The following is a 15,398-nucleotide window of genomic DNA, read 5'->3' on the forward strand; positions in this document are numbered from 1 at the left end:
GGCTGATCCAAAGTTCTCTGGGGATTACTAAAATGAGTTCAATTTGCTGCTGGCCTTATTGCTGGCTGATCCAAAGTTCTCTGGGGATTACTAAAATGAGTTCAATTTGCTGCTGGCCTTATTGTGGTGGATCTCCTTCCTCTGCATATTTAGTTGGAAGTAAACGCCAAGACTGAATATTCAGCTGGGGAGGGGCCACAGCTCAGGAGTAGTCTACTCTTGAACGAATCCTTTGCATTCAGCAGATCCCAGGTTCAGTCCAAGTCAAACTGGGCAAGACTGGTCCGAAACCCTGGAGAACAGCTGATAGTGCAGGATAACCAGAGGGATCAATGGTCTGCTTCAGTCCAAGGCAGCTTTCTACATTGTGCATTGTTCCAATGGGCCTGCAATGGTAAGTGTGTTTAAAACTCCAGCCATGCAGCCTGAGCCTGCTCAGAAACAAACTGCCTGGTGCTTAATGGGACTTGTTTCTCCAAGTAACTGCGCATAAGATTGCAATTTTGTTTAGGAGCTTTGTTTTTAATCTGTGTTGTTTTATTGTAAAGCGCCCAGAGACATAGGTTTGGGGCAGTATACAAATATGCTAAATAAATAAATTGTAATTCACTAGCAGACAGCAAATGTGCAGCAGTGTTTCCTCTAACAGGGATTCCCAGATGTTGTTGACTCCAACTCCCATAATCCCCAGCCAAAGGCCACTGCAGCTGGGAATGCTGGGAGTTGTAGTCAATAACATCTGGGAATCTCTGTTAGAGGGAACACTGATGTGCAGGTATGGTGTGTGTGGCAATAATACTCAGGGTTCCTGTTGCAAAACTCAAATATCTTCCCACCCCCAACTCAATTCAGGACTGAAAATGAGGATCAAAACTTGAATTGCCCCAAATCTTAACTCAACTAGAAATTCAGTGATTAAGGCCTAAAGGGCTTAGAACTGGATTACCTGGGAGAGTGTCTTCTTCAGCATCATCCCCACTGCACATTACAGTCCTCAAGAGAAGTCCATCTCCAGCTGCCACCAGCTCGACTTAGGACCAGGCCTCAGGTTCAGGCCTTCTCTGTAGGCGTTCCTGGGCTGTGGAATGTGGCTCCCTATAGATATCCAAGGCTTAAGATCATTACCCCCCTTTAAAAAGAGCCCTCAAGACACACTTTTTTAGCCTGGCTTTTGGTGACTTTTAAATGATTTTAAATTGTTTTAATTTTAATTGTTTTGAATGGCTTGTTTTGTTTTTATTCATGTGAATCACCTAGAGCCATCTAGGTTAGGTGGATCACAAGGCTACAATCCTAGACACTATTATTGGAAGTAACCCTAAGGAACTCAGTGGAACTTGCTTCTAAACTGCAAAAATCACTCCCACTTCCATGGGCACCTAAAACACTCCACCCACTGTTTCCTCCACTCTAAAGTAATAAAATAAAAAGCCAGATGAAAAATAAGTGCAGGCACCAGATTAAGACCATCTACAGAACCAAAGGTTTTTGCTTTTGAAACAAGTTGTTGAGTCACAGTTACTGATTTGCAGTTTGTGCAGTAAAGTTATTAGCTGGTTACAAGGATGTGGGGGTGGACAACCCCCTCCCGCAGGCAACTGTTAATTTTAAATATTTTGTTTGGCGGCTGTGTGAAAACAGGCAGTGAAAAACTTTCACATAAATTTGAATGTCACCTAGAATTATGCTAGGAATTCGTATTTGTACTTTTGCCACATTCGATTTGTTAACTGCCTACCATGCAAGCAGAGCTCAGCTGGGGTAAAACTTTCAAACATCCATCAAATGGTGCCGGTGTCAGATAAGAGGCGCTATTCATATAAGAGTCAACCCGGACCGGCCTCACTCGCAGTGGCTATAGCCGGTGACTCCCTTCGTTGACTTTTCAAATTGTTAGCCCCTGCCTTGGGACAGGGAACCATCTCCTCAGTCCTTTTGCTGGGCACACCGCCCTGAGAACTTTTGCTTGTGTTGAGCAACGATATAGTAACAGAGCAGTAATAACAGTTAGCAACAGCAACGTCTTCTCCACAGGTTAACGTTTGCGTTCTACGCCGCCTGGCGCGCAAGGAGAGGCGGCGCAAATCTTGTTACGGGTCTCAGGGCGACGCTTCGACTCCTGCTGCGCGCAGCAACCCGGACTGGGCAGGCGGGCGGCTGGCCTCTCCCGAGGCGGCTGTGGTGGGGCTGGCCAGGAGGCTCCTCCTCCCATGGCGGGGCAGGTGCCTGGCTCGCTGCTGGGCCCATATAAGGCACCGAAAGGGGGCCGGCCTGCCCTTGCTAGGGCTCTGCTGCTGCTGCGTCTCGCCTCGCCTCTGCTGCGGGGCTCCGCTGCTGCCTGAGCGCGTGGTGGTGGTGGTGGTGCCCAGCCCAGCCATGGCCCAGGGCGAGGAGGGCGACGGTGGTGCCCAGGCCCCCGCTCAGCCGCCGCCGCCGCCTCCTCTCCCTGCTGCTCCTCTGGGCGCGGGCGGCAGTGGCGACACGGGGCCTCTGGCGGGGCTGTGGCCGGCCTTGCTGGTGGCGCTGGTGGCCGCCTTCATCGCCTGGCTCTGGTACGGCAGCAGCGATGGCAAGGAGGAGAAGGCGGCGGCCGGGGCGAGCCCTCCGCGGGGGGAGCAGACGGAGGAGAGGGAGACGCTGCTCCCCGCAGCCAAAGGTACCGCCCGCCTCCTCCCCGAGGATGCGCCCAGGCGGGGAGGACCCCCGAGGCAGCCCCAGCAGCAGCTTCATCCTCCCCTGCCCGCCGCAAAGCGAGCCGAGGGCGGGGGTGGGATGGCGGCCGGGCCAGCTCTCTCGGGCTGAAGCGATTCCTGGGGGAGCCCCCCCCCCGAAATGATGACGCATCTCAAGCCATGGCTGGGATTGCTGTCCGACTCCGTCGTCGCTTGGAGATTCAGGCCGGTTCCTGGATGGAGGGAGGCGCCAGGAGGCGGTTGGCAAGCCGGGTTGGGGGTGCGCGCGCGCGCTGCGCACTTTCTAGAGCGCGAGCGAGCGAGCCCCGCTGAACGTGGTGGCGTGGCGGAGCCCACTACTTCCGAGGAAAACATGGACTGGTGCTGCCGAAGGACCGCTCGCTCTCCCCTTTCCCTGCTACAGCTTGCTGCCTGCGCCTTGCTTCGCGTTCACCCACCCCCGCTGCTGCTTTGCATGTGTTTGAATTGAGGATGTATCTGTCTTTATTCAGGTTTTCCTCACCCTTTGCTCCCTGCAAACGCACATGGGGATCGGTTCGCCTTCGCATCCCCCCCACCTCGCCTGACTCCAGTAACCTGAAGGCTCTTTTCTCACAAGTGTACCTCCCTCGCCCCCCCCCAAATGTGCAGGGGGTGGGTGTGTCCCTACCCTACATTGCTTTGGCTTCTGCATTTATCTTCTCCACGTTAATCCAATGTGCTAAGTAAATATTTTATCTGCATTCTTTGGAGATTTGCAGAGCCCCTGTACCTAAAACAGTTGTGGGTCAGGCGGGAATTCAACAGGTGTACTTTCTCCTGGCATGATATGCTTTGATGTGGGCAATCATGTGCCCTGGGGGATCTTTAGCATATCTCATGTTGCAGTTATCCATGATCCGATGCAACAGGAATGGCAGGGTGGCGGGGAGACCTGGTTGTTAACCTTCTTTGCTTCTTGACAGTGTTCAGACCCCCTTCTTCAGGGGACATGGGTTGGTGGTAGATCACATGCTGCCGAAAATCCCCGGTTCCATTCCTAGCTTCTCGAGGTACTATTGGGAAAGATCCCTAGCTGAAACCCTGAAGAGCCGCTGCTAGCAAGTGTAGACCAGGGTTCCTAACCTTGGGTCCCCAGATATGGCTAGACCACAACATCATCCCTTTGGCCACAGTAGCTGGGGATGACGGGGGTTGTAGTCCAACATCTGGGGACCCATGCTTGGGAAAGGGAGCTTTGTATGTTTGTATCTACGCTAAGAACCTCTCAGATCACACTTTCTCTCCACACCCCCTACCCAGGGGTATATCAAGATTGGAGTGGGTCCTGGGACAAAAGTGAAGATGAGCTCCTATTCCCTCACCTCTCTGCTGCCTTCTCCCAAGAGGCAGGAGGGAAAGAAGAAAGAGCAAGTGGTCCTCAGCTGGTGGGCCCCCTCTCTCTCCCTCAGGGGCCCTGGGACATTTGGCCCCTCCCTTTGGTTCAGCTGTAGCGACACCCATTTCCCTCTGCCCCCATGCCTAGTAGAAGCAATACATTTGTTAATACATGCTCCTGCGACTCTGACCTACAGCTCCAGGCTTGGATTTCCATCCAGGGTCCCTCATTCTCCTTTTGGAGTAAGCGGCTCTTTCATTCTTTTCATTCCCCGTATGCTGGCTTCAAGGAAGCTTTCGTTCTGGTGCCAGGTGGGCTGTAGAAACAGTTCTGATGCAGTCTTCTCCCATTTAGTTCACAGATACATATTCTCGGCTTGATGGCCCTGTGTGCGCAATCTGATGAATGATCGCAGTTGGGTTGCCTGTCTAGCACCACACTCTCATGTTGCCTGATGCCAACTCAGTACTCTGAACTGAAAGTAATCAGTTGACTTGCAAACCAGTGAGGTTGATTAGCAAACAAGTACATACAAACTGGCCCTTGGCGCACTGCTGACAGGCCGCCCTCCTCTTGTTTTTCCATAATAGAAAAGCAAGAGCAGATATGATCGGAGTACTGTGCCTGAAGCAGTGAATTGGAATCTCTTGGCTTCCCAATAGTGCCTATGAAGCAACTTTTTCTGTGTTGTTCCCACAGCTTCAGAAGGGCAGGCATGAGGAGTATATTAGTGGTGGTGACCTTTGCAATGCCCTGATTCCATCCGTCAGCTCTGCTGGTCTTGTGGGAATCCTCTTCAAAGGGCTTGGCTCTTGATTCGCTTGACATACTCTTATGGGCAGTGCAAACTTAAAATCGAGCCCTTGCCTATTTTTAGCTTCCATGTGGGAATGGCATGTTTAGTCATTATGCATATTCATGGCAGAGCAGAACAAGAATACCTTTGTAAAAGCTGACATCTAGGGAATGGATGGAGCAGTAAAATAAACAATTTATGGTTCAGGAACTGAGTTAAAAGCAAATTGTGAGAAAAAAAGAAAATAGGCAAATGACACTGCCCATAAATTACCATTTGGCAGCACTCGTGGTCTGAGGTTATACCACTTGCACTAGGTGAGATACTGTTTTCACCTTAAGGCATGCTATGAAAAGTAAAGAGGGGCCAGTTTTGTGAATTACTAATGTAGGGCTTCTCAAATCCAAGGTGCCACGGAGCACAGAGAAATTTAACAGTGGTGCCTAGAATAGGATATTTGGAGGTAAAGTTGTTTAATAAAATATTTTAGTCCCCCCCGCCCCTCCAATTTCTGTTCTAAATGTGTTACTTAGGAACATGCCTTCTGAGTCAGACCATTGGTCCATTTAGCTCAGTATTGTCTGCTCTGACTGGCAGCTGCGTCTCCAGGGCTGCAGGCAGCATTCTCTCTCAGCCCTATCTGGAGATGCCAGGGAGGAAACTTCTGCATGTGAGCGGGCAGGTGCTCTTCCTAGAGCGGCCCCATCCCCTAACATGTAGTTTCCCATTCAAATGAAAACTAGGGTGGACCCTGCTTATCAAAGAGGACAATTCATGCTTGCTACCACAACATCAGCTCTCATCCCCTTTACAAGGGGATAAAGAAAATCCCCTTGCCCTCCCCCTGTAGTGTCCATCATGGAGTCCAGTAATTATGTCAGGGCTGCATTGTAAATTTTGGGGCTTTCTCCTAGATCCAAAGAAAATGGGACAAGGCCTGTGGCATTGAGGGGAGAGGAAGTGCTGTTGACAGAAATCTCTGGTTGGCCCACTGCTGCCCTGGATTGCGTGACTGTAGTTAGCTCATTTCCTGTCTTTGCTTCAGTCCATCGGCTTTGAATACAGTCTGGCTTCTAAGTATAGCAGTGAAGTGAAACACTATTTGGTGTGATCTGATGGGTGTGTCTATAGCGCCTTTCCCATTAGGGTGTAAAAGGTCAATGACTGTAAGGGTTCTTCTGTAGCTTTTCTGCTCTATTTTAAAGCAAGGCTCAAGGGGTTCCCAGGCGCCAGTTCAACATGGTGCTTGGAAGTTTGTGTGACACCTGAGCCAGCCAAGTGATGGTGGGAGAGTGGGCAAGCAAAGCGGTGGCAGGCTGCTCCCTCCTCCTCCAGGTAGCATCAGCCCATTGCCTGCCTAAGCCATGTGGATGCAACCAGGGGAGAAGGGGGGAAGATGAGGGCAAACCAGGCACTGAGAACTTTGCTGGGAACAAATGAGTCTGTGTGTCCCCCCCCAATGGAGAAGAGGGCAGTTGTGTTCCTAAATGTCGGGGCTCACTCCTAGAGCCAAATAAAGCTTGAGGTCTGTTTTTACAGTGAGTTAAATTCTCCGATCAGAATAAAGCTTTGCAAATGGTGGGACTGGTATTCCTTGCCTCTCTTTCTGCATTTGCTAAAGTACAACTAAACATGCTTAAGAACATAGGAAGCTGCCTTATACTATCCAGTTCAGTATTGTCTACACAGACTGGCAATGGCATCTCCAAGGTTGCAAGCAGGAGTCTCTCTCAGCCCTATCGGGAGATGCCAGGGAGGGAACTTGGAATCTTCTGCATGCAAGCAGAAGCATGCTCTTTCCAGAGCAGCCTCCTAACATGTAGTCTCCCATTCAAATGAAAACCAGGCTGGACCCTGCTTAGCAAAGGAGACAATTCATGCTACCACAACACTAGCTCTCCTCCCCCACTTCCTGGTAGTTTGAGGAATGGTTCCAGCACTTCCCTAAACACTGTTAGAGAAGCAGTTTAAACTTACACTTGTGTTGTATTAAGATAGGAATTGCCAAAGCAGTTGGAGGCCTGGTGGGAGGGGCTTGATGGGGGGCTCTGGGTGGTCCTGGGAGTGAGTGGAACTGGGAGTCACCAGTTGTTGCAGGAGACAAAAAAAAAACAAAAAACAGGTTGGTGTGCTAGTGTTATTGATCATGCCAAACTATCCTGTTAAGAAATCCAGTGTTCTTAAAGGTTCTTGCTATAACATGAATGAAGATATGGCTATTGAATTCTGGGAGCTAGTTCTCTTCTTGGCTAACTCTAATACTTTTTCTGTTTAGAACCACTTCAGGGAAATTTTGAATGTCTTGTGTCTGAAATCAAGCCAATGGATGTCTCCAGCCCTCAGGAGCCAGTGGCGAACCAGTTGGGTCCTCCAGGAGAACATGGTGCCCCTGATGTTCCCAGAGAGTCTCCAGAAGCAGAGCCAGTGGTCCAGCAGCCAACAACCCCCTTAATGAACTACAAGGAATATCTAAGCAGCGAAGCATTTTGTCAGCCCGCAACAGCCTCCGAGCCACCTCAGAGCCAAGAAGCTGACACTTGTGGCGTGGACACTTTGGGAGAAACAGCTGCCCCTTGGGTCCAGCACGAGGAGAGATGCAAAGAGCAACTGCAGCATAGTTCTGTTGACCATGAGGAGTGGGAAATGGTTCCAGAGCATTCAGCGTGGGGTGACGGTGTAGGAAAGAGCAGTGCAGAGGATGCCAGCAAGGACCTAGAACAAGCAAAGAGGGTTGCAGCGGTGTCTCCGATGCCTCAGACTGTCCATGTGACTTTCCGCGTGCACTACATCACTCATTCAGAAGCCCAGCTGGTTGCCATCACAGGTGACCACGAATGTCTCGGCCAGTGGCACCACTATGTCCCGCTCAGGTGTGACAAGGAAGGGTTCTGGTCAGACTCTGTTGTCTTGCCAGTTGATACCAGAGTCGAGTGGAAGTTCATAGTCGTGGAGAATGGGAAGGTCAGACGGTGGGAAGAATGTGACAACCGAACCCTCATGACAGAACACGAGGATCGGGTGGCCCATAAGTGGTGGGGATATCATTGAATGGGAGCTCTAGCATTATTCCATGTCTCCAGTCGGAGCTTCCCTGCACTGCCATATCTTAGTGTCTCTCTGGGCTGCAAGCTTTGCCAGAACTGCCTTAGATTGAAGTCTCTCTCCTCCTGCTAGTGTTGGCTTTAAGATATGAAGAGACTTTTCGAACTTAAGTCAGACCAAAGCCTTTCTAGTGACACACAACTTAGGGGCCTTTAGTGGGCAGTGTTTCAAAACCGCTCCCTGCATAAAAAGCTTTAAACCTTGCACTTGAGATTGTACAGTATGAATGGAGACAAGAGCATGGATTGTGGATGCTGGCTGACAGAATGGGAGAAGTGTAGTTCAGCTACACTGTCATGGTGGCTGTTAAAATGTTCTTAACTTATTGTTACTGCAGATGGAAGCAATAAAGATGATTTTTAGACTGGTGACCCGTCTATATTTTGAGAGCTAAAGTAGGGGTTGTCTTGGGCCTTAGTCATTTGGAAAAAAACCCTAAAAATCCCTTCCTGTTTCTAATCTATCATGATTCTTGGAGAAGAGGCTCCAGTTCAATTATAGAGGCAAATGCTTTGCCTGTATTCCACGTACAATCCCTAACCTCTCCAAGTAGGGCAGGGAAACACCACCACCCCCCATCTGAAACCCTGGAGAATGATTGCTAGTCAGCAGGGATAATACCAAGCTTGAGGGACCAATGATCTGACTCTGTATAAGCAGCTTCCTATATTCCTTGTGGAAATCCCTTGTTGGCTCTATTCCCATAATGCACTTGTGCGGGAAACCAGAAATGGAATAATCCTGTGACTAGAAGCAGATGTTAGTGTGGCTGGTCCCTCCCAAGTAGGTGTCCAGCACATGTTTGGGACATGCATATGTTGAGTACAGAACTGTATTGACTATGGTAAAGTTCAAAAGTGTCCACTCGACATATTTTTAGTACTTGTTTTCTTCTGGCAGAAGAAGATTTCAAAATAAGCTTGGAACTGCTGCTGCCCTGAACAGCAGGAAAGAGAACCTGTCTGTACCCAGTATCTGCTGGTACATATCCAAAGGTTATGTGTAACTTGCAGGTGGAAGGTTTACGGCTTCTTTCTAGCAGTCGGTCTCCGGGGGTTAAACACACGAAACGTGGTGTTCTTCTCTCAAGAAAAAGTGATGGCAGACTGAAAGAGAAGTAAATCATTACTAGGCCTAGAATTTCAAGAATTAGTGTTGATACTAAACTGGGGGCTCATTAAGCAGAGAGAACTGTAAAGACAACTGCACCTATCCCACACTAAGGTACACAGTTCCTTCAATAATATTAGCCTTTTATTTTGGATAGCAGCTCATGTTCTTGGACCTTCCTTGCTGTGGCACTGGGCTTCAAAATGTTTATCTCTGATAAATAAATGTTAGGAATCCTAAAAGAATTAGGTCGGAGATCAGATTCCTTCTGGAGCTGTGTGTTAGCCATACAACTGCCTTGTGAGGCAGACTAGGGAAAATGAATTGTCTTGGGAATCTAATAAAATTGTATTAGATACGGCACTTTCTCAGCCGAGCCTGCCTCACAGGGCTGTCGGGAGGCAAAAATCTTGCTCAGAGCTCCTCTGAGGTAAGGTAGGACAGACAAAAATGAAATCTAGATGGCAACAAAACTGGATTGTGGGCTTCTGTCCCTCTGACCTTTTCAGCAGAAGAACCAGTCTCTCCAGCCCACTCAATAACATTAACATTATTGAAGAAGATCAATAGGTCATGAATGACCTATCTGGAGTTTCGGACCTCCTGAAGGTGTTATTGGGTGGCAGGCGCAGGGGTGACTGCTCAGTAGTACTAGAGGGTATGCTTTAGGGATGTACATGAACAGTGTGTGTGTGTGTGCCACTTTAAGGTTGCACTTACCCCTCTCCCCGCTTTCTCCCCGCTTTCCCTCCGCCAGCACTCATTGCCCGTAAAAACTTTGGGGGTGGCAGTGTACCACCCTGCCGCCCCTTCCCCCTCTTTGGCCGGAAGTGGCCAGAAGTACCGGGTGCGCGTGCGCATGTCGCATGTGTGCGCGTCAGACGGGCGCATGCGCACCCGGTACTTCCGGCCAAAGAGGGGGAAGGGGCGGCAGGGAGGTACGCTGCCACCCCCAAGGCTTTTACAGTCAATGAGTGCTGGCGGGAGGAAAGCGGAGAGAGGGGTAAATGTACCCTCCCCCACCCTTAAAGTGGCATCCCCACCCCCTCGAGCCCCGCCCGGTTCCATGCACAGCCTTAGCATGCAGAAGGCTCTAGCTCATTTCTGGGTATTTCCTGTGGGAGGCATTTCTGGTAGTAGGACTTTGCATGATATTTTGGAGAGTCACTGCCAGCCAGAGCAGATGGTTAAAGTTCTGATTTGGGTACAGGGCATATGACCATACAGAACTACTGTGTCAGGGAACTGGCCCATCTAGGTCAGTACTGTCTACACCAACCGGCAGCAGCTTTCTGGAGTTTCAGATGGGGATCTTTTCCCACCCCATGTGGAAACTCCACCAGGAACTGAACCTGGGATTTTCTGCATGCAAAGCAGTGCTTTACCACTGAGCTACAGATCCCTTGGGTATTATAGGCCTGCATCTGTTATAGGCCTGCTCTCCATCCATTAATGGATGGTTAATAGATACTGTAGCAGTTGAGTGGCAGCCACAAAACGTGCTGTAGGTTTGACCCTGAAATATTCAAAATGGCTCAGGGGATATGAGAGAGTGGTCAGGTGAAAACGTCAAAATTAGTTTTGACCACAAGCCAGCTTAGATGGTATAATTCAAAAGTTTACTTCATTGGCTTTTGATATTCAATACAGAAATATAAACTACCTTGGTTCCTTGGAACATAGGAAGCTGCCATATACTGAGTCAGACCATTGGTCTATCTAGCTCAGGATGGTCTACACAGACTGGCAGTGGCTTCTCCAAGGTTGCAGGCAGGAATCTCTCTTAGCCCTGTCTTGGAGATGCCGCCAGGGAGGGAACCTGGAACCTTCTGCTCTTCCCAGAGCAGATCCATCCCTTGAGGGGAATATCTTACAGTGCTCACACATCAAGTCTCCCATTCATATGCAACTAGGGTGGACCCTGCTTAGCTAAGGGGACAAGTAATTCTTGCTACCACAAGACCAGCTCTCATAATATTCCATTTAAAAAGTGTCCCTTACACCTTTTTAGTAACTAAGCTTCCTAGTTACTGTAAGAGTTGAAGCTAGTTATGGTCCTAAAATGACACCAAAAGATTGGTTTAAGCCCCAGAAACCAATGGGGAAACTGTTGGCTCTTCCAGGAGAACCCTGCACCCCCAGCGTTCCTAGACAGTCTACAGCCCCCTTTAAGGACTGTTTAAATATTTTTAAATATATATAGAAATGGGTTCTTTGGGTTATTAACCAATGCGTTGCAAAGGTTAGAACAGTCTTAATGGAGGCTTTTGAGTTTGCAAATGGATTTAAGGGTATGTTCGAGACCTGTCTGAGAGGATTACCAGCATTATTTAGCTGATTCAGATGTCCACCACTTAAAGCCACTTACCCTTCACTAGAATAGCTCAGTGTCTGCTTGGGAAGAGTTCATTCTTACACCGACACTGGTTGGGAGCATAATCTAAATTTACTAAGTAGTGTTTAGCAAGTAATTTGCTGTGGGGTTGGTCCTGGAGGATAAAGACAAATCCACGTGGCACCTGTTTTTTCAGACTGGAGTCGCTCTAGCAGCACATCCATTGACCACAGCACATATGCATCCTCCATTTTCACCCTTGGTAGTATCTATTTGACTAGGACTACAACTCCCATCATCCCTAGCCACAGTGTGCCAACCCTTTGCCACACTGATTCCTTGCTGAAGACAATATGCATGGAACTCTTGCACATTGCAGGTAGAGTGCTTCTTCAGTTTACAGTGGGTGTGACATAGCCACTATACTATACTCGTCCTCTAAGATACTGAGGTACAAATCAGAAAATCCCTGGTTTAACACCATCTATATGAAAGGTGGCCTTATGCAAGTTTTTCCTTCTCCAGTCTGCAATAATGGGATCATAATGCTGATCTACCTCCAAGGAATGACAAGATAATACTGTATAAAAGCACTTTGAACACTCAGAAGCGCTATTAAGATATTATAATCACTGGCCAAGTCTGTTGGGTCTCACTGAGCCCAAACAAAAAATCACATCTTAGATAAAAATCGCTCGCCCTTGTAGCAATACACTGTGGAAATAAATTGGCAGTAGCAGAGAATTCGCCTTTAGGGAGAGTTTGCTGTTAGTGGCTGACATCCAGATTAATGTTGCACACACCAAATAACATTTTGCACATGCAACAGGGGAGGAGTGATTTTTAGCCTATTCCCCCCAATCCCTTCTGCAGCCCTCTGTGCCTTGTGAACATGTGTCCCTAAGGGCTTTAGAACTCTCAGGGACTATTTCTAGGAGGCACAGATGGAAGGGAAAACTGGCAGAAACCTGTCTTTCCCCTGCACAATACTTTTTTAAGCGTTGGTAATGTTAGGATGTCAGCCACTAGGATGTCAGCCACTGACCTTATGAAGGAAACCAAGGATGCTGTGGAACACAGTTCAAAATCTACTATGCAGTGTTGTTTGTTGCTAGAGTAGACCTGATCCCACTCATAGCCTACATTCATGGCTCTAGTAACTCTGTGATCCGACTGCAGTCATGGCCAATGGGAATTATTTTTGAACATGGCTTGAAAAAGTACTGTGGGACTGTCCTTTGTTCTCACGTATTAGGTTTGTGCAGCAATCTACCAAAAGGAGCATCAAGGCTGCGTGTGCATTAACAGTAGTGATATCAGAGGATATTCCTCATTTCTGGATTCTTGCCCAACTAATGAATGATGTAATCCTGAGAATCACTACAGTAAACAGTGAGGTCAAGGACCTATATGGTAGCTTGAAAGAAAACTTCTGCCTTGCTACCGGGTCATTGCTCTTTAATCCAGTAGGGTTGCACCATAATCTTGATGTAGCTGAATTCATGGTTTGCCCTCTAAACAGAGAGAGGTGAACCTGTTGAAAAGAATCCACATCTACACCAGCTAAATAAAGGGTAGTTAAAGCTTCAGACTGATCCTTGACAGTTGAGTTCATATCCTGCCTAAGAGGGTGCTATTTGATCATTCTAAATAGCCAATGTGGGGTGTTATGTTAAGAGTTTTGTACACACCTCTGTTAGGATACTTAAATCGCACTTGCCTGTCCTTGCTGGTAGTCTCTGGAAGAAGCTTGATTACTGAAGCTGCCACGTTTGTAATATCCCACTAGACAGATGAAGGGAGTTGTGTGTTACAAAGCTGCAGCCGTCCAGCTCAATCTGCTCTGAATCTATACCCAAATTGATATGAAAAAAATCTCATTCTCCCATGCAACCATTCCAGTTTCCAAGTCTACAAGATCCAACCCTGGACCTTTCTATACAAGGAATAGAAGACAACGTTCCCTATGTGGGGTCTGTATACATCTCATTACCAGAGGCTGAAGACAAGCAGGTGACAGATATTTACTTCCACCATGCCTTGTGAGCTTTCCCAGGGACAGTCGGATGGCTATTTAGGGAAACAGAGAGCCAGAACAGACCCTTTGGTCTGTTCTACCTCCCCAGACTTTTCCATTGGGACAAACATTTAGGGACTGGGTATATGGTTTATTTTTAAGTGTTGGTTTTATGTTTTACTATTCTAGTACTTTATAAATGTTATTTCTGTGTTCCTAAAGCTGTTAGCTGATCCATGGGGCAGCATTACGTGGTGGGGGTGTTACAGTAACATTATAGCCTCTTGAAAACACACCTACATGACAGCTAGGAGGTAATTCTGACGGCTAAATATATATATGCATGAATGCTTGGCGTGCCTGACATATTACAGACTTATTTTTACACTATGGAAGACCTTCAACATAAGGACTTCTGCATGGGTGATTTAGGTAAATGACCGACTCAAATCTGTCTGAGGTTCCAGGTAGTGTGTAGTGCAATGCAGATCAAGCATAAGCAAATTATTGGTTGATGTATATGTAGGGACGGAGACACAAGCAAGCCCAGGACAGCCATTTACCAGTGAAAAAGTACACTAATAAAATTAACATTCTTACTTGTGGTATAATCTGGTTGTGAGAGACCTATAACTCATTTTTAATCGAAATATGCTAATTCTTGCAGTGCTTTGGATTCTTCATCAAAGTGGAAAAGTAGTCAGTGCCGCCTACTTTCCATATTAGCATTTTCAGGACTAAATGATGCATTACGTTAAGCCCATCGTCAACGCTGCTGAGCTTTGCCTTTCTTTTTGAAGATAAGCAGCCAGATCAGCTCACCTCCTGGGGATAAGGACCACAGTGGGAGGCTAGGAGGACTTTGGTCCTGATCTGGCTACAACTTTTAAAAAGAACAGTTAAGCCTATCAGTGCTAAATGCAATGTGCTGTTTGACGCCCCAGTCATTCTGGAACTGGAGTTGTTTCTGCTCAGGTTAAAACAGCTGAGGGAGTGGCAAGAAATGACCCCAAGTGTCCTTGTATGTGGAAGAATTTGGCTACTGTAGTTTACATAGGTAAATCAAAAGTTCACATTAGTGGGAGCACTGCTTCGGTGACCTGGAAATGGACCAGAAATTTAAAATCATGCCTGTGCTTGTATCCAGTGTGCCAGTTCTTCTTTTCTCTCTTTTGAAAACATTATTTGCTTTTGGTGAGGCCTGCAGGCAATGAAAGGGCTATGCTGCTATATGAAGGACCAAAGTCCAAATAAGTATTGTCCACAGAAGCCTATCCTGAGGTGGTGTAATCACACAAGGGGGAGGGAAAGGATGCAGTTTAGTGGCTTGTGGGATGATGAGGCAGGCAGAGTTGAAATGAGCAGAACACAAAATTAAGTTGCAAAGCACTCTTTGGATCACCTGGTCCAAACACCTAAGAACATAAGAACAGCCCGGCTGGATCAGGCCCAAGGCCCATCTAGTCCAGCATCCTGTTCCACACAGTGGCCCAACAGATGCCGCTGGGGAGCCCACAGGCAAGAGGTATGTGCATGCCCTCTCTCCTGCTGTTGCTCCCCTGCAACTGGTATTGAGAGGCATCGTGCCTCTAAGGCTGGTGATGCCCCATAGCCATCAGACTAGTAGTCATTGATAAACCTGTCCTCCATGAATCTGTCTAAGCCCCTTTTAGAGCCATCCAAGCTGGTGGCCATCACCACATCCCATGGCAAGGAATTCCATAGATTAATTATGCGCTGTGTGAAAAAGTACTTCTGCTTGTTGGTCCTAAATTTCCCAACCTTCCGTTTCATGGGGTGACCCCTGGTTCTAGTGTTGTGAGAGAGGGGGAGAAATTTCTCTGTCTACCCTCTCCTCTCCATGCATAATTTTATACACTTCAACCATGTCTCCCCTTAGTCGCCTCTTTTCCAAGGTAAAGAGCCCCAGATGCTGTAGCCTAGCCTCATAAGGAAGGTACTCCAGGCCCCTGATCATTTTGGTTGCC

The 15,398-nt window shown here is 47.8% G+C and overlaps 2 protein-coding genes across 12 annotated transcripts in view; one reads left to right on the top strand and one right to left on the bottom strand.

The window, feature by feature from the left end:
• Nucleotides 1-2,007: 2,007 nt before the first annotated feature.
• On the top strand, nt 2,008-8,317 carry STBD1 (starch binding domain 1). The gene is made up of 2 exons (XM_053255431.1): nt 2,008-2,656; nt 7,122-8,317. Exons 1-2 carry the CDS (start codon nt 2,377-2,379, stop codon nt 7,892-7,894), a joined length of 1,053 nt encoding a protein of 350 aa, XP_053111406.1. The 5' UTR covers nt 2,008-2,376; the 3' UTR covers nt 7,895-8,317.
• A 476-nt stretch (nt 8,318-8,793) lies between these two features.
• Nucleotides 8,794-15,398, bottom strand: part of CCDC158 (coiled-coil domain containing 158) — an 89,873-nt gene continuing 83,268 nt past the window's right edge. For 9 of the 11 annotated variants that reach the window (XM_053255414.1, XM_053255412.1, XM_053255411.1 and 6 more), the window contains 2 exons: nt 13,085-13,242; nt 8,794-9,054 (listed from right to left, as the gene is read on the bottom strand). The gene's annotated coding sequence lies outside the window, so the exon portion shown is untranslated. The remainder of the gene's footprint in view (nt 9,055-13,084; nt 13,243-15,398) is intronic. The other 2 variants (XM_053255409.1, XM_053255410.1) reach the window with 2 other exon arrangements.

The sequence above is a fragment of the Hemicordylus capensis genome, chromosome 5, assembly GCF_027244095.1.
Source record: "Hemicordylus capensis ecotype Gifberg chromosome 5, rHemCap1.1.pri, whole genome shotgun sequence".
Classification (NCBI taxonomy): Eukaryota; Metazoa; Chordata; class Lepidosauria; order Squamata; family Cordylidae; genus Hemicordylus; species Hemicordylus capensis.